This window comes from Triturus cristatus, chromosome 5_2 (assembly GCF_964204655.1).
Source record: "Triturus cristatus chromosome 5_2, aTriCri1.1, whole genome shotgun sequence".
In the NCBI taxonomy this organism is placed as follows: domain Eukaryota; kingdom Metazoa; phylum Chordata; class Amphibia; order Caudata; family Salamandridae; genus Triturus; species Triturus cristatus.
Window position 1 is genome coordinate 697,008,534 of NC_140588.1, and position 21,538 is coordinate 697,030,071.

The 21,538-nt window shown below is 43.0% G+C and overlaps 1 protein-coding gene and 1 long non-coding RNA gene across 2 annotated transcripts in view; one reads left to right on the plus strand and one right to left on the minus strand.

Annotated features, from left to right (window-relative positions):
* LOC146829140 (xaa-Pro aminopeptidase 2-like) overlaps positions 1-21,538 on the plus strand; it is a 329,035-nt gene that overhangs the window by 94,434 nt on the left and 213,063 nt on the right. The window contains exon 4 of the mRNA XM_085607765.1: positions 7,321-7,431. Within this exon, the coding sequence (XP_085463891.1) occupies positions 7,321-7,431 (111 nt within the window). The remainder of the gene's footprint in view (positions 1-7,320; positions 7,432-21,538) is intronic.
* The window catches only part of LOC146829141 (uncharacterized), a 131,737-nt gene continuing 127,270 nt past the window's right edge, over positions 17,072-21,538 (minus strand). The window contains exon 6 of the long non-coding RNA XR_014962199.1: positions 17,072-17,755. This is a non-coding gene — a long non-coding RNA (uncharacterized LOC146829141). The remainder of the gene's footprint in view (positions 17,756-21,538) is intronic.

The following is a 21,538-nucleotide window of genomic DNA, read 5'->3' on the forward strand; positions in this document are numbered from 1 at the left end:
GTTGTGTTTTGTTATGCTATGCTATGCTATGTTTTGTTGTGTTTTGTTATGCTATGCTATGTTTTGCTATCCTATGCTATGTTTTGTTATGCTATGCTATGTTTTGCGATGCTATGCTATGTTTTGTTGTTTTTTTGTTATGCTATGCTTTGTTTTGTTATGCTATGTTTTGTTTTGCTATGCTATGTTTTGTTATGCTATGCTTTGTTATGCTATGCTGTGATTTGTTGTGTTGTCTTATGCTATGCTATGTTTAGTTGTGTTTTGCTATGCTATGCTTTGTTATGCTATGCTATGCTATTTTATGCTATGTTTTGTTTTGATATGCTATGCTTTTCTATGTTTTTTATGCTAAGCTATGTTTTGTTTAGCTATGCTATGCTATGTTTTGTTGTGTTTTGTTATGCTATGCTGTGTTTTGTTGTGTTTTGTTATGCTATGCCATGTTTTGCTATGCTATGTTTTGTTATGCTATGCTATGTTTTGTTGTGTTTTGCTATGCTATGCTTTTTTTTGTTATGTTATGCTATGTTTTGCGATGCTATGCTATGTTTTGTTGTGTTTTGTTATGCTATGCTTTGTTTTGTTATGCTATGTTTTGTTTTGCTATGGTATGTTTTGTTATGCTATGCTATGCTGTGATTTGTTGTGTTGTGTTATGCTATGCTTTGTTGTGTTTTGCTATGCTATGCTTTGTTATGCTATGCTATGTTTTGTTATGCTATGCTATGATTTGTTATGCTATGTTTTGTTTTGATATGCTATGCTATGTTTTTTTATGCTATGCTGTGTTTTGTTTAGTTATGCTATGCTATGTTTTGTTGTATTTTGTTATGCTATGCTATGTTTTGTTATGCTATGTTATGTTTTGTTATGCTATACTTTGTTATGCTATTCTATGCTATGTATTTTTTTGTTATGCCATTTTTTGTTATGCTATGCTGTTTTGTTGTGTTTTGTTATGCTATGCTATTTTGTGTTTAGTTATGCTACGTTTTGTTTTGTTATGTTATGCTATGTGTTGTTATGCTATATTTTGTTATGCTATGCTATGTTGTGTTTTGTTATGCTCTGCTATGTTTTGTTATGCTATGCTGTTTTGTTGTGTTTTGTTATGCTATGCTTTGTTTTGTTATGCTATGTTTTGTTATGCTATGCTATGTTTTGTGATGCTATGCTATGTTTTGTTGTGTTTTGTTATGCTATGTTTTGTTTTGCTATGCTATGCTATGTTTTGTTATGCTATGCGTTGTTATGGTATGTTTTGTTTTGTTATGCTATGTTTTATGCTATGCTCTGTTTTGTTATGCTGTGCTATGTTTTGTTTAGTTATGCTATGCTATGTTTTATTGTGTTTTGTTATGCTATGCTTTGTTGTGCTATGTTTTGTTTTGTTATGTTATTTTTTGTTATGCTATGCTATGTTGTGTTTTGTTATGCTATGTTTGTGATGCTATGCTATGTTTTGTTGTGTTTTGTTATGCTATGCTTTGTTTTGTTATGCTATGTTTTGTTTTGCTATGCTATGTTTTGTTGTGTTTTGTTATGCTATGCTGTGATTTATTATGTTGTGTTAAGCTATGCTATGTTTTGTTGTGTTTTGCTATGCTATGCTACGCTTTTTTATGCTATGTTTTGTTTTGATATGGTATGCTATTCCATGTTTTTTATGCTATGCTATGTTTTGTTTAGTTATGCTATGCTATGTTTTGTTGTGTTTTGTTATGCTATGCTATGTTTTGTTGTGTTTTGCTATGCTATGCTTTGTTTTGTTATGCTATGCTATGTTTTGCGATGCTATGCTATGTTTTGTTGTTTTTTGTTATGCTATGCTTTGTTTTGTTATGCTATGTTTTGTTTTGCTATGCTATGTTTTGTTATGCTATGCTATGCTATGCTTTGTTATGCTATGCTGTGATTTGTTGTGTTGTCTTATGCTATGCTATGTTTTGTTGTGTTTTGCTATGCTATGGTATGCTATGCTATGTTTTGTTTTGATATGCTATGCTATTCTATGATTTTTATGCTATGCTATGTTTTGTTTAATTATGCTATGCTATGTTTTGGTGCGTTTTGTTATGCTATGCTATGTTTTGTTGTGTTTTGTTATGCTATGCTATGTTTTGCTATGCTAGGTTTTGTTATGCTATGTTTTGTTATGCTATGCTATGTTTTGTTGTGTTTTGCTATGCTATGCTTTCTTTTGTTATGCTATGCTGTTTTGCGATGCTATGCTATGTTTTGTTGTGTTTTGTTATGCTTTGCTTTGTTTTGTTATGCTATGTTTTGTTTTGCTATGCTATGTTTTGTTATGCTATGCTTTGTTATGCTATGCCGTGATTTGTTGTGTTGTGTTATGCTATGCTTTGTTGTGTTTTGCTATGCCATGCTATGTTTTGTTATGCTATGCTATGTTTTGTTATGCTATGCTATGTTTTGTTTTGATATGCTATGCTATTCTATGTTTTTTATGCTATGCTATGTTTTGTTTAGTTATGCTATCCTATGTTTTGTTCTGTTTTCGTTGTATTTTATTATGCTATGCTATGTTTTGTTATGCTATGTTATGTTTTGTTTTGTTATGCTATGCTATGCTATGCTTTGTTATGCTATGCTATGTTTTGTTTTGTTATGCCATTTTTTGTTAAGCTATGCTGTTTTGTTCTGTTTTGTTATGCTATGCTATGTTGTGTTTAGTTATGCTACGTTTTGTTGTGTTTTGTTATGTTATGCTATGTTTTGTTATGCTATATTTTGTTATGCTATGCTATGTTTTATGCTATGCTGTTTTGTTGTGTTTTGTTATGCTATGCTTTGTTTTGTTATGCTATGTTTTGTTATGCTATGTTTTGTGATGCTATGCTATGTTTTGTTGTGTTTTGTTATGCTATGTTTTGTTTTGCTATGCTATGCTATGTTTTGTTATGCTATGCTATGTTTTGTTATGCTATGCTACGTTTTGTTGTGTTTTGTTATGCAATGCTTTGCTTTGTTTTGCTATGTATTTTTATGCTATGCTATTTTTTCTTATGCTATGCTATGTTTTGTTATGCTATGCTATGTTTTGTTATGCTATGCTATGCTTTGTTTTGTTATGCTATGCTTTGTTATGCTATGCTATGTTTTGTTTTGATACTTTTGGTATGTTATGCTATTTTTTGTTGTGTTTGTTATGCTATACTAGGTTTTGTTATGCTATGCTGTGTTTTGTTGGGTTTTTCTATGCTAGGCTTTGTTTTTTTATGCTATGCTATGTTTTGTGATGCTATGCTATGTTTTGTTATGTTTTGTTATGCTATACTATGTTATGTTATGCTATACTATGTTATGTTTTGCTATGCTATGTTATGATTTGTTATGGTATGTTATGTTAGGCGAGGCTATGTTTTGTGATGTTATGTTATGTTATGTTTTGTTAAGTTATGGTATGCTATGCAATGGTTGTGTTTTGCTATGCTAGGCTTTGTTTTGTTATGCTATGCTATGTTTTGTGATGCTATGCTATGTTTTGTGATGCTATGCTATGTTTGTTATGCTATGCTTTGTTTTGTTATGCTATACTATGTTATGTTATGCTATACTATGTTATGTTTTGTTATGCTATGTTATGATTTGTTATGTTATGTTATGTTAGGCGAGGCTATGTTTTGTTATGTTATGTTTTGTTAAGTTATGGTATGCTATGCAATGGTATGCAACGCTAGGCTATGTTTTATTATGTTATGTAATGGTATGTTTTGTTATGTTAGGCTATGTTCTGTTATGTTATGCTGTTATTTTATGTCAGGCTAGGCTATGTTTTATTATGTTATGTTTTGTTAAGTTATGGTATGCTATGCAATGGTATGCAACGCTAGGCTATGTTTTAATATGTTATGTAATGGTATGTTTTGTTATGTTAGGCTATGTTCTGTTATGTTATGCTGTTATTTTATGTCAGGCTAGGCTATGTTTTATTATGTTATGTTTTGTTAAGTTATGGTATGCTATGCAATGGTATGCAACGCTAGGCTATATTTTAATATGTTATGTAATGGTATGTTTTGTTATGTTAGGCTATGTTCTGTTATGTTATGCTGTTATTTTATGTCAGGCTAGGCTATGTTTTGTTTTGTTATGCCATGTGTTGTTGAGTTTTGTTATGTAATGCTATTTTTTCTTATGCTATGCTATGTTTTGTTATGCTATGCTTTGTTTTGTTATGCTATGCTTTGTTATGCTATGCTATGTTTTGTTTTGATATTTTTTGTTATGCTATGCTATTTTTTGTTATGCTATGCTATTTTTTGTTGTGTTGTTTTATGCTATACTATTTTTTGTTATGCTATGCTATGTTTTGTTGTGTTTTGCTATGCTAGGCTTTGTTTTGTTATGCTATGCTATGTTTTGTGATGCTATGCTATGTTTTGTTATGTTTTGTTATGCTATGCTTTGTTTTGTTATGCTATACTATGTTATGTTATGGTATGCTATGTTATGCTATGCTATAGTATGTTATGTTTTGTTATGTTATGTTAGGCGAGGCTATGTTTTGTTATGTTATGTTTTGTTAAGTTATGGTATGCTATGCAATGGTATGCAACGCTAGGCTATGTTTTATTATGTTATGTAATGGTATGTTTTGTTATGTTAGGCTATGTTCTGTTATGTTATGCTGTTATTTTATGTCAGGCTAGGCTATGTTTTGTTATGTTATGCTATGTTATGGTGTATTAAACTACTGTGGATTTTATAACATCCAAAAGCTGATGAATGGAGCGGGCTTGCACGTCGTTGGGCTTGTGCGCGCTCCCCTCCCTCCCCCACCACAGTACTTTGCATTTTGCCCTGTGTCTGTGTTTAGTTATGCTACGTTTTGTTGTGTTTTGTTAAGTTATGCTATGTTTTGTTATGCTATATTTTGTAATGCTATGCTATGTTGTGTTATGCTATGCTATGTTTTATGGTATGCTGTTTTGTTGTGTTTTGTTATGCTATGCTTTGTTTTGTTATGCTATGTTTTGTTATGCTATGTTTTGTGATGCTATGCTATGTTTTGTTTTTTGTTATGCTATGTTTTGTTTTGCTATGCTATGCTATGTTTTGTTATGCTATGCTATGTTTTGTTATGCTATGCTATGTTTTGTTGTGTTTTGGTATGCAATGCTTTGCTTTGTTTTGCTGTTTTGTTATGCTATGTGTTGTTGAGTTTTGTTATGCTATGCTATTTTTTCTTGTGCTATGCTATGTTTTGTTATGCTATGCTATGCTTTGTTTTGTTATGCTATGCTTTGTTATGCTATGCTATGTTTTGTTTTGATATTTTTTGTTATGCTATGCTATTTTTGGTTATGCTATGCTATTTTTTGTTGTGTTGTTTTATGCTATACTATTTTTTGTTATGCTATGCTATGTTTTGTTGTGTTTTGCTATGCTAGGCTTTGTTTTGTTATGCTATGCTATGTTTTGTGATGCTATGCTATGTTTTGTTATGTTTTGTTATGCTATGCTTTGTTTTGTTATGCTATACTATGTTATGTTATGGTATGCTATGTTATGTTATGCTATAGTATGTTATGTTTTGTTATGTTATGTTAGGCGAGGCTATGTTTTGTTATGTTATGTTTTGTTAAGTTATGGTATGCTATGCAATGGTATGCAACGCTAGGCTATGTTTTATTATGTTATGTAATGGTATGTTTTGTTATGTTAGGCTATGTTCTGTTATGTTATGCTGTTATTTTATGTTAGGTTAGGCTATGTTTTGTTATGTTATGCTATGTTATGGTGTATTAAACTACTGTGGATTTTATAACATCCAAAAGCTGATGAATGGAGCGGGCTTGCACGTCTTTGGGCTTGTGCGCGCTCCCTTCCCTCCCCCACCACAGTACTTTGCATTTTGCCCTGTGTTTGTAAGTGTGTTTCCATGTGGAACTAAGGTGCCTTGTGACAGGGCACTATCCAGCGCAGCAGTGGGATTAGTGTTTTAATACTGAAAAGTAGCTGTGAATTGTGGAAACCTCAGATTTTTGTGCATGAAGTAAATAGCTTGCAGGAAGCAAAAGGGCTTGTGTATGTTGCCTGTTGGGGGGACAGGGAAAAAGCAAGTAAAGCTGATGTGTAGGAAGCAATGAATGAGGCAGACAGAAGGCAGCAACAGCTCGAGGGCTGGGACAGTTTTGTAGGATGCTTGGCGGGGGAGCGGACCTTGTTGTTGTTAGTGGGGGCTGGGGTGGTTGAAAGAGTGGCGCTCACATTTGGTTGCTGGGATTAAGAAGCCCGGCGGAGCGTGGCGCGCGCGCTTGGCGGGGGCGGGGGAGCGGACCCTTTGAAGTGCTCCCAAAAAGCGGATTGCATGGTGGCACGATGTGCGTGAGTGTGCGCGTGCTAGCCATGCAATCCGCTTTTTGGGAGCACTTTTCAAACCCCACAATAGTCTCGCTTTGCGATCGCTTACGCGATAGCAAGGCGAGACCTAATGAAAAGTAAACATAGTTCCCTGATCACAGCAATGGACAGCTCAGCTAATCAAAAATAGAGAGAGAGAGACTGAAATACTCTTTTGGGGAAACAAACATACGACTGGGAGGAAAACCATAGCATTGCGAACCCAGTGCTGTGATAGATAAGAAAGCCATTGTATCCTGAGAAAGAGCCAAAGCCCACTCTAGGTGTATGTTGAAGTAATGGTTACAATGCTGTCTGTGACGCACAGTTACGGCTGTCTGTAGTGGGACAGCAAAAATTGAAGTGAACATTGGAGAAACTGAATAAATAATGACAACCTCGTAATATTTATACACAAAGCATAGTGGTCTGTTGTTAAAAAAAATAACTTTTGTGGTCTTGGGCAAAATACTGTTATTCGTCCACATAATATTGAATAGTAATTATATGTCTGTGGCAGTCCATTGAATTCGGATAAGGTAAACACACCAATCTACCCCAATTTGTCCTGACCATGCTGTAAACTTAAAGATCAGATGCACTAACGCTGCTGTGCTAGATTATAAAGCTGCCAGTCCTCTTAGGAGGAGTGCATTGGTCTTTCCAGTCACCTTAGAAGTAACTCTTTACCTCCATATGGCTCCTGGTGTCCTACTATGTGTGCGCTTCTATTTTCACTCTGTGCTTCTTTGCATTCTGGGAGTGGTTGAATTTTGGGTCAATCTCAAACTCATGGAAGCTTCTTCCATTCTCAGTTTGGAACGTTACAGAATGAAGTGAAGGTGCATGCTCACTCAGTTCCACCCCACAGTGTTTATCGTATGTCTATAGTTAGTTTCCCGTGCCTTTAAAAGCCTATTAACGAGACCCTGTATTTTTCTTTGAGGGCAGTATCTGCCACCTACAGCAGTAAATACTACACAACGCCTGAGGTCTCTTCGACGAGAGATGGTGGAGTCTAACCTCGAAGCCTACATCATTCCCGCTACAGACGCTCATATGGTAAGTCTTTCAGTGTATTGTAGCAGGACTTCTCTTACTCTGACGGCTTTTCATGCATGTTCTGTCCCCATGTCCCATGACTGTGTCACTCATTTCTCAGATAAGTAGATTTTAAGATTGTAGAACATGCGCTCCTATAGGATGATTGTAAATCTCTTCTTCATTGCATATATCACAGATTGCTGGGAAAGCATGGCAGCTGATATGTTGAACGGATTGGCTATTGGTAACCGGCTGAAGCTTTGTAGTTTGGGATGGGGAGCAGCAATGGGTCTCTTGATCTTGGTGAGGGTCATCACATGGGTGGCAGATTGTCATGGTTTGACTTAAAGCAGCTAAGGGGCATATTTACAAGGGAATTGGCGGAGTGAGACGTTAACCTTCCTGGCTTAATGCCTCACTCCACCACTTCAGAAACGCAGGGCTGCACCATATTTACAAGAATATGGTGCATTCCGGCCTTTCCCCCTGTGAATGCGCTACACTTAGCAGCATAGCACCAATGCAGCACCCTTTCGCCATAGTGCAAGGGTGTCTGCGTGCAGGGGAAGATTGTTTATGTGCAGGAAGGTCTCCCGTCCCGCACATAAACAATCTTTAAATGCTGTTTTATAACTTCTATGTGAGCAGCTTTATGCAGCACACACAGAAGTTTCAAAACTGCATTTAAAAAAAGTATTGTTTATGTGCAGTAAGGCGGACCTTCCTGCACATAAACAATCATTAGTCTTTTGCTGTTTTCATGTGTCCTGCACAAGGGGGCACACATGGAAACAGCAAAAATTTGTACAAATGAAACATTACTCCTAGTTGCGCCAGGGTAAGACAAGGTTTTCCCTGGTCACAATTCTGGGGCTGCATCCTATTTATGTCTCCTTTGTAAATAGGAGGCAGCGTCAGAATCAACAGGTGTTAAGATGGAACGTCCACTGCAACACCCACTGCCCTCCCCTTTCACGCTAAACATAGCGTGAAAGGGGGCCTTATTTACAAGGCAGCGTTAAGCCACGTTGAGTGGCTTAATGCTGCCTTGTAAATGAGGCAAAGCCCCCATCGCCAGGGGAGTGTCATAAAAAAAGTGACGTTGCCATGGCAATAGGTGCTTGTAAATATGCTCCCGAGTCTTGGCAGTTCTTGTGATAGGCAGGCAAGGATCTCAGGCCAATGGGCACATTTTCTTTTTCACCTCAGGTCCTATCAGCAGTAGAATGCTTTGTTGGTCCTGCAGTTCGGTACAGTCACCTATCAACAATTTCTGCTCCTGGCCAAGTGCATCCCAAAGGCAAAAGGTGAACTTGCTGCCTGACTCAAATGGGTAGCTTATATCCCTAAACAGTGCCAGATGATGTTGGGGCACTCACACATGGTGCAGTGCTTGAAATGTAGGAGGGAAGCAATCAAGTTAACATGTTTCTTTCTTTGGATACAGTCCAGAGCCATGCTAACAAGCATCCCATAATTCTTAGAGCTATTCTGCTTCTCTGGTGATAGCAGGAATCTCATAATGCTTCCAGATGATATATACCCTTTCAGACAGCACCCAGTTAAGGGTGATGTCTGGGACACTAGTTTTCTCCCCAGAGTTGTAAGCAGGATGTGGGAAATGGGCAGGCTACACACTCCTTTGTTCAGGTGACAACAGTGATCATGCCCTCAGGCAATTTCTTTGTCAAGGGTTGCAATTTGATGGGCAAAGTTTGACCCATCTGATGAACATGTTTCATCACTGTGCCGAGCATAAAGGGCCCCTCTCACTTCTATTTATTATTCGGTGGACTGAACCAAACAAACAGCCTTTCTACCATGTCCCATGTAGGAAAGACAAACACTTCTAGGGAGCAACATACCGAAATCACTTGGATCAGCTGCAATGGGACTCAGGCTACAAGTCTCCTGTGTCAGGAAACATACTGGTTGGGTCAGAAATAGTAAATTTGACACCGAAGCTATAAAGGTTTACTGTGTTGGGGACTATCGAACCAACAGATGGCATTTGGACCTCGATTGTGGTTCTCGAATGTCGGTCCTGGAGAGCTTCTCCAGCATATCTACATTTGGAGTAATGTAATGAAAAATCTGGCCTGGATCCGGCCTTCCAGGACCGACATTGGAAAACCCTGACCTGGGTAAAAGTGACACATCATCACTATGTATGACCTCCCACTGTGAGGATTTGATCTCCCATAACACAAGCAGGATGCCAGCAGCTGCATCTGACTCCCCGACAAACAATCACTTGGATCATCACCGACAGCAGGTGAATCTTCTTATACTAGTCCACACTGGTAAGTAGGATGAAGTGTGGCTGGGCAGCCTAAATTATGGAACATAGCCTTCATGGTGGGAGGTATCTATGCAGCCATGCCAGTTGTTCTACATGCAGTCTCGTGATTGTGAGCATGCTTTGTTTTCACAGTGGAGAGGGAGTGGTATGGTTGCATACAATCCTGAGGAGGGCTTGGTTGTGCCATGGAGCTGCACATACATGCTCAGCATCTCATAGTTATTCCAATCTGGCATCTCGACCTGGGCATTTCATTATAGTTTGTCCAGGCTTGAAATATTTACATAAGTTTGGGTATTTCTGGACTTCCCTACTCATTCATTCATGTGGTGCACATCACACCAGAGTGTGTGGTCAGTGTAATGTGTGGAGCCGGGGAGACTGCTTGGGGCCTTGGTGCGCTTTTGCCGACGCGCAGCAGGAATAATTGGACACCCACACACTGCTCGGGTCTGCAGCGGACTGCCTAACGCGGTCACGCCCCGTTTATTTAACTACGCGCTCCGCCTTCCAGCACAAGCGCTGGGGCTGGACATTTCCGGAGCGTGCGACAGCACCAAAAGCTGGCACGCTAACTCACCACATCCCATCTCAACTCAGTCCTTGACTGGATCCCAAGTGTCTCATAGTTCACTTACTTGGCAGGCAAAGTCCCTCAGGCGAGTGCTTGGCTGGGGGTTGCTTCTCAGAGCATACCTTTGCTGGCCACAGCTGGACCTGGGTTCTGCGGCTGATTCGCTGGGCTAGGGTGGTGTCTCTAGGGGCCTTTGGGTCACTTCTGGGGCTCTTGGTGGGGAGGCAGACTCTGGGTTGTAGTCCACTGCCTCTCCCGGTTCCGCTGGTGCCGCCCTCGGCTCCCCAGGATTGCTGGTTGCTTCAGTACAGTGTTCGGGGTTGACTACCTGTTTGAACCAGGAGATGTTGTGGGTTATGACTTCCCCTTCCTTGTTGACTGTCACCATGGTTCCCTTCACGTCGGTCACAATCCAGTAGCCCTGTTCATAGCGGGTTCGGAACTTACCCCCTGGCATCCGGTCCCTCATGATGATGGAGTCCCCTCGTTGCAGCTGACGTGACACAGCTCTTCTGGTTTGGCTGGCCGTGATGTTGCGTTGTTTCCTCCTCTGGAGGGCGCCTTCTTCATCAAAGGGAGGGGGTGTCCACCCTGGGGCGATAGGGAGGCCATCGCGGCAGGACCCATTGAATATTAGCACCCATTGTGCCTGACGCGTGGAGCTTTGAGGGGTGCTCCGGTATTCCCGCAGGAACTTCTGCAGGTGATGTTCCGTATCGGCCTACTCGGCCACGTTGATGCGTAGGGCTTTGTTGATTGTCCTCATAAATTGTTCGATCTCGCCGTTAACTGGGGCCACTGCGGGTTGATGCGTCTGTGCTGGATGCCATGGCGTTGCATGAACTCCTGGAACTCATGCCCTTGGAACGGGTGCCCGTTGTCACTTCGGAGCTCTTCAGGGCATCCAAACATGGCGAATATCTTTTCAAGCACAGGGCAGATGTGGGAGAAGGCCATTGAGGGGACAACCTCTACAATTGGGTACTTTGAGTAGCTGTCGATCAGAGTTAGGGTAACTCGGCCATCCGGGAAGCTTACGAAGTCCACGCTCAGCTTCTCCCATGGGTTCTTTCCGTGCTCTTCAGGGTGGATGGGCATGGGTCTTTCGTGGCCACTTGTCGCCTGACAGGAGGGACACCTCCAGACTGTCTCGTCGACATGGGCATCCATACCCGGGAACCAGACTTTCTCCCGCATGCAGGCCTTCATCTTCTCTACCCCTTGGTGTCCTCCGTGGGCGAGTTGAGTCGCTCGCGACTGGAGTGACGTTGGGATCCCAATCCGAAAGCCTCTCAGCAGGATTCCTTGTTGGGTAACGTTCAGTTTGTCCTGACCCTCCACATGTGTATTAGATTCTGCTTCTCTGGGCCCGCCCATAAGTTGGCTGATTATAGGAACTGATGCCAGTGCACTCCCTGGACGGCTGCTCGGACCTTGGCAATGACTGGGTCTGCCTCCGCTGCAGATGCCACCTCCGCAAGGGTCAGTGCTTGAGGGCATGTGAGTGCAGAGATCATGTTCAAGTGGGCCTCCGTGGGGCAGTGCCCAGTTCTCACATCCGTCTTCCGCTGGCTCAGGGTGTCTTGAGAGGAAATCGGCAGGGTTCTGGGCACCTAGCCGGCATGCCACGTCCATCTCGTACTGCTGGAATCCATTGGCCCATCGTTCGATACATGGTGGGGGGTGAAGCGCCGATCCCTTAAACAACGGTACTAAGGGTTGGTGGTCCGTAATGATCTTGAATGGGTGGCCACATATGTACAAATGAAAATGCCGGCATGCCCAGCGGATGGCTAGGGCTTCCCTCTCAATCTAGACATATCGTTTCTCAGTCAGGGAGAGCGCCTTGCTGGCATATGCCAGGGCAGCCCACCGTCCCAGGTCTTGATCCTGGGTAAGGACGTCCCCTAGGCCTACAGGGCTGGCGTCTACTAGTATTTCAGTCCATTTGGTGGGGTTGAAATACACCAGCGTGGTGTGATTGAGGAGAGAACTCTTGACTGCTTGAAACGCTGCTTCTTCGCCTGGGCCCCACTGCCACATGGCATCGGCTCACGTGAGATTTCAGAGTGGCTCCGCGATGGTGGCTAGGTCCGGGATGAAGTGGCCACAGTAGGTAGCCATCCCAAGGAAGCTGCGAACTTCAGCTACCGTGAGGGGTGCAGCTGCGTTTTGGATGGCCTGGGATTTCCGGGGGTCGACCTGGATTCCATCCTGCGTGAACGTGTAGCCGAAGAATTCTATTAGTTGCTGGAACAGCAGACACTTCTCCCGATGTAGTGTGACCCCATGGTCCTGGAGTCTTTACAGCGTGGCTCTCTGGTGCCGGTGGTGTTCCTCGGCTGTCTGCGAGTGGATGAGGATGTTATCATTCACGTTTAGTACGCCCGGTAGCCCGACCAGGATCTCTTTGACTGCATTCTGGAAGATTTTGGTGGCTGAAGATATGCTGAAATTCAGGCGCTTGTACCTTCTGAGTCCTAGGTGCTTGCTGAAAGTTGGTATGCACCGGCTTTCTTTCGCAAGCACCAGCTGGTGATAGCCCGCATTCAGGTCTAATTAAAACCACCTGGACCCATTCAGGTCGGCAACAATGTCATCCATGGTTGGCGTAATGTGGCATTCACGCCGAATGGCCTTGTTGGGAAGGCGCATGTCAATGCAGAGTCTTATTTTCCCTGGATGGCGAGGCTTTTCAGCGATCACCATGGGGGACACCCATGGTGTGGGCCCTGAGACCTTCTCTATGACCCCTTAGTCTTATAGCTTCTGAAGCTCTTCTTCCACCAGCGGTCGGAGGTGGAAGAGAATCCTCATCGGCATGACGGTTGGGTCTATGTGCAGTTTGATTGGAGCTTTTTTTATCCGTCTCAGTCCTTCAAACAGACCCTTAAATTGGCTGAGTAGTTCTTTGGTCTGGTCGTCTTGCACGCTTCTGTCAAACTTCACTAGTCCTAGGTCTTCGACTGCATGGCTGCTCAGCAGTGTGTCTGCCTCTTGCTTGATGACATGGATGTCAACCGTGATTTCGGGGTCTTCTGACCGCACAGGCACGGTCATTTTGCCTCAGAGGGGTAATGTCGAATCAATCCTATAGGCGAAGATCTTTGTCTTTGAGGGTCGCAGCTCTGGCTTGGGCTTCAGTTTGTTGTATTGTTGGATTCCCGTGACGATGACGGATGCTCCCATGTCTATCACTGCATTGATTTCTGACCCTGCTATCCGCACCGTGCATCGGGGTTGGGAACGTCTCCGTTTTTTCAGGGCTTGGGTGAAAGGGACTAGGTACGTCTCTCCTTCCTCATCTGACGACATGTCGTCTGGTAGGTAGACGGTTGTGCCCGTCGCCTTTCTTCCTGGTGAAGATGATAGCGAGACGCTCGATAGTTGACGGACCATTCTCCGCATCGGCTTGGGTTGTTTGCTTTCTTTCCGTAGTGCTTTCTTTCTGCATACTGAGGCGAAATGGTTCGCAATTCCGCAGTTGGTGCATGTCTTCCCTTGTGCTGGACATGACTGCGGGGGATGTTCCTCGTAACCACAGTACCCAAATTGGCCTTTCGGTCAGCCTGGATATTGAAAGCCTTTACACCAGCATCCCTCAGGATGCGACTCTAAACGTGCTTGAGCAGTCACTCGAGAATTCAGAATGGTCCCATAGAACCCCCAAGGGGTTTCTCATCGATTGCGCCACCCTAGCCCTGAAACAGAATTTTTTTGAGGAGTTCGAGGGTACCCTGTATTTACAAACGGGCGGAACTTGTATGGGTAGTACCTTCGCCCCGAGTGTGGCAGGACTCTATGTCTACGACTTTGAGAAGAAATTCATCCTGACAACATCCAACCCCTTCTCTAGTAACATAACACTATGGCGCAGGTACATTGATGATGTACTCCTAATATGGAATGGACCTCAGAATGTTCTAAATGAATTTTTCTTATGGATAAATACATGTGATGACCATCTTAGATTTACTCACTGCAGTGACACCCAGTCCTTAGTCTTTCTGGATGTTGTGATCACCATAGAGAACGGGGCCCTTGAAACCCGCACACACTACAAACCAACTGCGAAAAACAATCTACTTAGGTTTGATAGCTTCCATCCCAGGCCCCTCAGGGAAAACGTCCCCTTCGGACAATATCTCAGAATTAGGAGAAATTGTAGCAAGAGCTCTGACTTCCGCTCCCAAGCTAATGACCTGTCACTCAAATCGTCAGACAGAGGATATTCCGAAAAGATATTAGCAACTTGCAAAAAACGGGCTGCCAATCAGAACCGTGAGGCACTGTTGGAACCCAATCTGAAACAAGTGACGGACACGCCTCTTACGTGCGTCACCACATACAGTACTATCTCTAACCAGGTCACAAGGACAATTAACAAACACTGGAACATCTTGAATACAGGCAATCTAAAACGGGATAAACCCTTGTTCTCTTTTAAGAGAGCAAGGAGTATTAAGGATGCATTGGTACACACCAGACCAAAACAACCAGAAATACCAACAAGATGTACTGTCCTTAATTCATGGAGACTACCTAACATTACAGGTCATTTTCCATGCGGTGACTGTAGCGTGTGCCACCTCACCACAGCCACGAAAATACTATCCCTAGAACCTGGCAGAGAATGGTCACAAAGAAAACACACAAACTGTAATACCACCAATGCAGTATATTTAATTACCTGCCCGTGTAAACTTCGTTACATAGGGATGACAACAAGGAAAGTGAAGCAGAGAATCTGTGAGCACAGGAGCACTATTAGATGCAAAAAACAAACTACACGTCTAACAGAACACTTTCTTCAACACCATCATACACTTAACGACATGCGTTGGACGATAATTGAAACTGTGACTGGTACCAACATACAGAAATATCTGTATGAGAAAGAACAACGCTGGATACACAGATTGTCCACCCACAAACATGGTATGAACGATTGCATACCCTGGAACTCTGTGCAGAACAAGTAACCTCAATGTGCCATGTAATTTTAGTTGAACTACTGTTTTCCTTTTTGGAGCATTCCTCCTACGTGTGGAATGTCCTATTCCATGTAAAAAAATATGTATTTTTTAACAATCACTCTTGACTCCTTTTTATCGTCCCACCTTTGACTAGCCATTCACCGGTAAAACCGACCTGTCCCTTTAAGAATTGTCTCCTCACTCCAGGCCACGCCCACTAGTCATGTGACGTTTAACCAGGAAGTGAGGAGTATTTAGTTGAAGCTTTGCAGCCCATTCAGTAACATCCGGGCGCCTGGGGGAAGTACCGCAGGTTTGTGGCAGGTAGTCGGTGAGCTGAGGTAAGAGTGTGGAGGGAAGAGCTGGTGGCCATACACACGTGAGGCACTTAGAGTTGAGTGTTCTGACCAGTGCCGCCCGTGTTTTGTGTTTTTTGTCCAACAGTAACGCAGCACCGTCTGCCTCCCTTATGAGCCCATGATACGATTCGATTAAGAATCACAAGTGAGTTTTGAGTCTTTTCCTCATTTTCACCGTGTTCTGTTTTTAAATAATTTCCTTAGCGCACGCATGTCACAAATAGAGTCGTTTTCACGTGCGTCTGGCCGCTCTGTAGAATTACACATCAAGTATGCTCACCATTGCTGTGTAGCCGTAAGACACCCACGACTTCCACAACGATTTAGTGGGTTGATGCTAATTTCGCATAATATGGAACGGATGTTCAGTTCCAATAATCACTGGCAATTACCGGGGCGTATAACTCAGAATGTGGTGATTATATGCGCAAAAATGAGAGTTCACACGGAAATGGGCACTGTTCACTCTAATTTTAAATAGATTATTTTCTGACTGCCCAGTACTGTATGTTCTTTTTTCAGGTTCATCTGTACGCAGAGGACTCCCTGAACCCTTTTACCACCTCCGCAAGTATATGTAGGTGGCACACAGACGCTCCAGGGTTGGATGCACCTTAGTGTGTGTAGACCGCCCGGTGTGTCGATAGGTCCTGACGAAAACCTGTGACTACACTCAAAGGTTGAAACATGTAGACCATCAATTTTTGGATAAAACTTTAGGTCAAATCAAACCTACATTAGTATTACACCTCACCACTTTTTTAACTGTGATCCTGCTGCTCCATATTAAATTCATTAGGGAGTACAGTAGGATTACTTTTAACTTTATTTCACTCACTCACACACGTCACTTACACGTACTGACATAATAACAAACCTGCTCCGCTGTAATCAGGCGTTGAAGCACACCCGGGTGGTATTCGGCTGCCCGGGTGGACCCCGATGATGAAGCACGTCACCAACTAGGTTGGTGAGTGAGGGGTTTCATAAAAAATAAATATTTTCTCTTTTTACTTCTCTGTGAACTCTCTAACAGATAGAAGGTTTTTACCTTCTCTCATTTAAGGATACCCCCTTCTTTGTTTATTTTGTATACCTTAGGGGACTGGGAGTACCCCTTACAACTTAGTTGTGAAATCCCTTTCTCTCTCTTTTGTTATATTGTCCTTCTGGGTAGGTCAAGGAGTCCTGCTGTTGTGTTCTGTATTGTCTGTAGTCTCTTCAGGAGGCGTGTCATGATTCCTACGTAAAGAGTGTGATGGTCCTTCTGGTGTTGACTTGAAGATCTTGGGAGGTGAGGAAGCTGGGTTTCACATTCTAGGTTCACCCTGGAACCCCTGGCTGAAGGGTCTTTGGTGCCTGCTTGTAAGTGTGGAGGGGAGGGGAAATCATTAGCCAGTTATTCATTACCATTTCCCAGGACACTAAAGAAATACAGACTCCTGATCAAAATTTAGAATATTTACTATAAATCCAAGATAAGTTGGACATACAATCACCTCAAGACGAGAATGTGAAGGTACATGGGCACTAATACATAACCAAACCTACGAGTGGAATTTAGGCGGTGCAACATGCACAAAATGATCAATTCAAGAAGCAGCACACAGATAATTATTGCCAACATCAAGAGTCCCATTCATTTGCGATTCGTAAACAAAAAGTATTAGTCTGTCCCTACACTATTGCTAATGTGACATCCCTACTTAACATTTCTCCAGGCAAGTCCTCAGGAAGGTGTTAGCATGGGAAGTCTTCCTAAGAAGCACACTCACGTTGAATGGGTTGAGTAGCATAAAGCTACGGAGCAGGTTCTAAGATGCTCCCCTCTCTCCAGGCAGAAGTCCCCAGACTCTGTCCCTAACACCAATACAAAAGTTGAAAATCAGACCCCTAAACACATAATGAGACCTCTTCATCCTTTCAAACCCCTCCTTGCAGGTAACTTTCCATGAGGCAATGGTGCTTCCAGGCTCTTGCTCTATGACCTTGGTTTCCAGGCCTTCTCCGACGAGAAAGAACATCACCTACATTATCTGTGCCGCTGTTCAAAGGCATCCTCTTCTGCCTATGTCTGCCTGGCTCCTGAAACAAAGACGTTACTCTAGCTAATGAGGTCGAATTCTTGCATCTGCAACAGAGATGTGAAGAGAGAATAATTCCACATGCACATGAATTCTATAAGCAACCTTCAATGTGAGAGCAAACAGGGAGAAGGGAAAGTTAGGCCTTCTAAGTTTGGCTAACAAAGGAACAATACACACGTTTAGAATACATGTATATATGGGTCATTAATATGCACACGTTAAGTGAACATTAGTATTAAAACATTCATTAGTTAAGAATATACTTTTACATATCTATGATTTATTCTAAGCACATACAATTATAACATTAATTATTTGCCCCACATAAAGAAAATACTACATCAATTCACTTTCACGTTATTATAATACACAATCTAATGACCTAATGCAGTGGTTCCCAAACTTTTGGGACCTGTGGCTCCCTTGACCTAATTGGCAGTTGGCCGTGGCTCCCCATCATGTCACTTCTTTTTTACCGGTGGGGGAATGTAAGCCCTACCTTGGGAGTACTTCCAGTTTTCTCCCTGAAAGTAATTGGGATGATGCAGATGAAGGTATTATAATCATATTTGTAACAAAATTAAAATATAAGAGTCGTTTAATAAAAACTATAATTGGTTAAGTGAGAAATGATACAAAGCTCTTGCTTACTATGAGTTGTGAGATAATACTCATCATAATGTAAAAAAGACAAACGACAAGCCCCAGAATGCACTGTCTTAAACGCTAAAAAGAGCCAAAGAGCAGCCATAGGCGTGCCAGTTCTGTGCATTAAAGGAAGCTTGCATTGTTGCAACCCCTGCTGTATCTGTTTATGATCAGATAATGATGCTTTGAGAAATTTTCAATTATGAAAAAGCTAAAGCGTCTTCTATTCCCTCATCCTTTTTGTTTCTCAACATCTTGTTGCTGCCTTTCCTCTTCAGACATTCTTTTTCTCCCCTTCCTTTGCTTTTATGTCCTGCTTTCCTTCTCTTCCCCTTTGATTCTTTCACACTTTGTTCTACCCCCGTGTATTCCTTCTTCCACCTGCTGCTTGCCTTTATTTTCAGAGATTGAAAGTCTTGGTGTCACTTTTAGTTCCCTGTACTTCTCTCATCCCAGAAATAAAACACAGATGGCCGTCCCAGTCTGGGGTGAGTTAACAGCCTCTCCGATGCCCAGGTTGCTGCAGTTTGAGCTGCAATGTTTCATCCGAGGTAGTAAGCGCTTTATCCATGCAATTACAATACAATTCCAGAGACCATATTAAAGGTTTTATAATACTTACTCATTTAATTTGAGAGGCCTTACTCTTCTGGTCACTAACACCGAGAAACATACGGAGGGAAGAATGAGGAACTTTTACGGAGGCTGAGAAGAATACAGGTTATTAGAGTGACGGGGTTATTACATGCTTCCTGCCGAGCCTTACTGAGGGTCAGACTGGGGCCGGGAAACTAATCCTGTTTGCAATGCGACCTATTTCCACAGCGAGTTTGCCGGATTTTACAAGTCAGAAATGTCATTGGGCACAGTGTTTCCCTCACACGAACAAAGTGCAGGAACAGCAGCCAGCATATAAATACACGGGCTGCTTAGGGCTCACGAGTTTGACATGTTCCCCTTCTTTACAGAACATGTAACTTAAAGCAGGGAGTATTAGTGTGAAACCAACCTACTTGTCTCTTGAGAAGAGGGTCACCAGAAGCACGACAGAACACGCTCAACATTCATGGCTGCGAATATAGGCAGAGGCTACGTGAAAGCACATAGCTGTGCGTATGGCGGCTGTGCGGTCTTGGGTCATTCATGATCATACAGTTGGCATTTGTAACACCCGTGTGTAATTTAAATAAGCTCTGCTTGCTGCCTTCAGGCTGACGGTAGGGTAGTGCGTCAAAAGACGCATCATTTTTTAATTGCTTACATTCTCACATGATTACAAGCTTCCTCGGCACAAGCTCTTTCCCACATCATGCGCGGCGCCCCTGGCAACTCACCAGGGAGCTGCGGCGCACAGTTTGGGAACCTCTGGCCTAATGTCAATACAACAACAGATTATATGTGGATGTGAACTATTTATGATTATAATGCACCCCTACAAGTGGAAGAACAAAATTGCGCTCCATCAGCCACATATGGAGTGTGTAAAAACAGGCCAATGAGACTGCGTTGACTTGTTTTTCCATCGAGAGTTTGCGGTCCAGGATGATGCCGAGTTTGCGGGCATAGTCTGTTGGTGCCGGTGGTGAGCCAAGATGTGCTGGCCACCTTGTGCCATTCCAGATCAAGGTGTTGTTGCCAAAGACGAGGACTTCTGTCTTGTCAGTGTTGAGCTTCAGACAGTTGTCTCTCATGCATTCGGTGACGTCCATCATGCAGGTGTGGAAGTTGGTTCTGGTGGTGGAAGGGTCTTCGGTCAGCGAGATGAAGACCTTGGTGTCATTGGTATATGAGATGATGTTGAGTGTGTGTGATCTGACAGTGTGAGCCAGGGGCGTCATGTTGGTTTTGAAGAGGGTGGGGCTGAGTGATAACCCTTGGGGAACTTCACAGATGATCTTCTTAAGGTCTGACGTGAATGGCGGAAGACAGACCCTCTGCGTCCTTCTGGAGAGGAATGATGCTATCCATTTAAGGGCATTTACCTGGATCCCGACATGATGGAGTCTGTTGATCAGTGTGTGATGGGAGATGGTGTTGAAAGCAGCTGATAGGTTCAGAAGGATGAGGGCTGCCATTTCGCTGCAGTACAGGAGGGTTCTGATGTAATCAGTGGCTGCTACCCGGGCCATCTCGGTGCTGTGGTTGGCTCAAAATCCAGGTTGGGAGGGGTCCAGCAGGTTGAGGTGCTCCAGGTCGTGGATAAGTTGCTTGAGGATCGCTTTCTCAAGGAGGTTCGCTGGAAATGGGAGAAGAGAGATGGGGCGATAGTTCTTAGGCTTGCTGGAGTCGGCGGAGGGTTTCTTCAGGCCGGGCCTCACTCCTGCCTGTTTCCAGTCTTCATAGAAGGAGGCCTATGTGATTGAGGTGATCAGGACCTTTCTGAGTTAGTCTCCGATAGTCTTGTTTCTAAGGTTAAAGATGTGGTGGGGAAGGGGCCTGTGTGTACTCCTGAGTGCACGGAGTTCATGATGGAGATGGTGTCTTGCGTAGCGAGAGGGTTTCGGGTTTGTGTTCATGGGTGTTGGTTGGTTGATATTGTCATCAACCGAGGGTTGATATTTGAAGTTCTAGTAGACGGTGGAGATTATGTTGTGGAAGAAGTCCGCCAGCATGTTGCACAGTTCCTGTGATGGTGTGATGTCGCTCTCGCTGGCAGTGGGGTTGGAGCACTCCTTCATGATGGTGAAGAGTTCCTTGCGGCAGTTGGAGCTGTCCTCAATGCAGTTTGCTAAGGTGTTCTTTTTTGTTTCTTTCGGGAGCTGGTGGTACTGTTTGAGCGCTGTCTTGAAGGTGGTGCAGTCTTCTTTTTTTCTGCTGCAGAGCCCTTTCCTTTCTAGTTGCTGGCTGATGCACTTGGAGGCTTTCAGTTCTTTGGTGAACCAGCTGGCTCGTTTGGTTGGTCCCTTGGCATTGCCTATCTTGGTGGGGTTGGCACATTTTGTGATCCATTGGGAGAAGTACTTTTCTGCTTGATCAGGGTCATTGTTGGGTTTGAGAGGCGGGCTCTGAGAGTGTTGTTCCATAGGTCTTCAGATATATTTTTCCAGTCTCTGCGTGTGGATCTGTGGTGTACGCTGCTTGTGTTGGTGGGTCGTGAGATGGTGAAGTGGATGCTGTGATGATCGGTCAAGGGAAGCTGTGTGGCATGGCTGTATTTGACTCTGTCCGTGGAAGTGAAA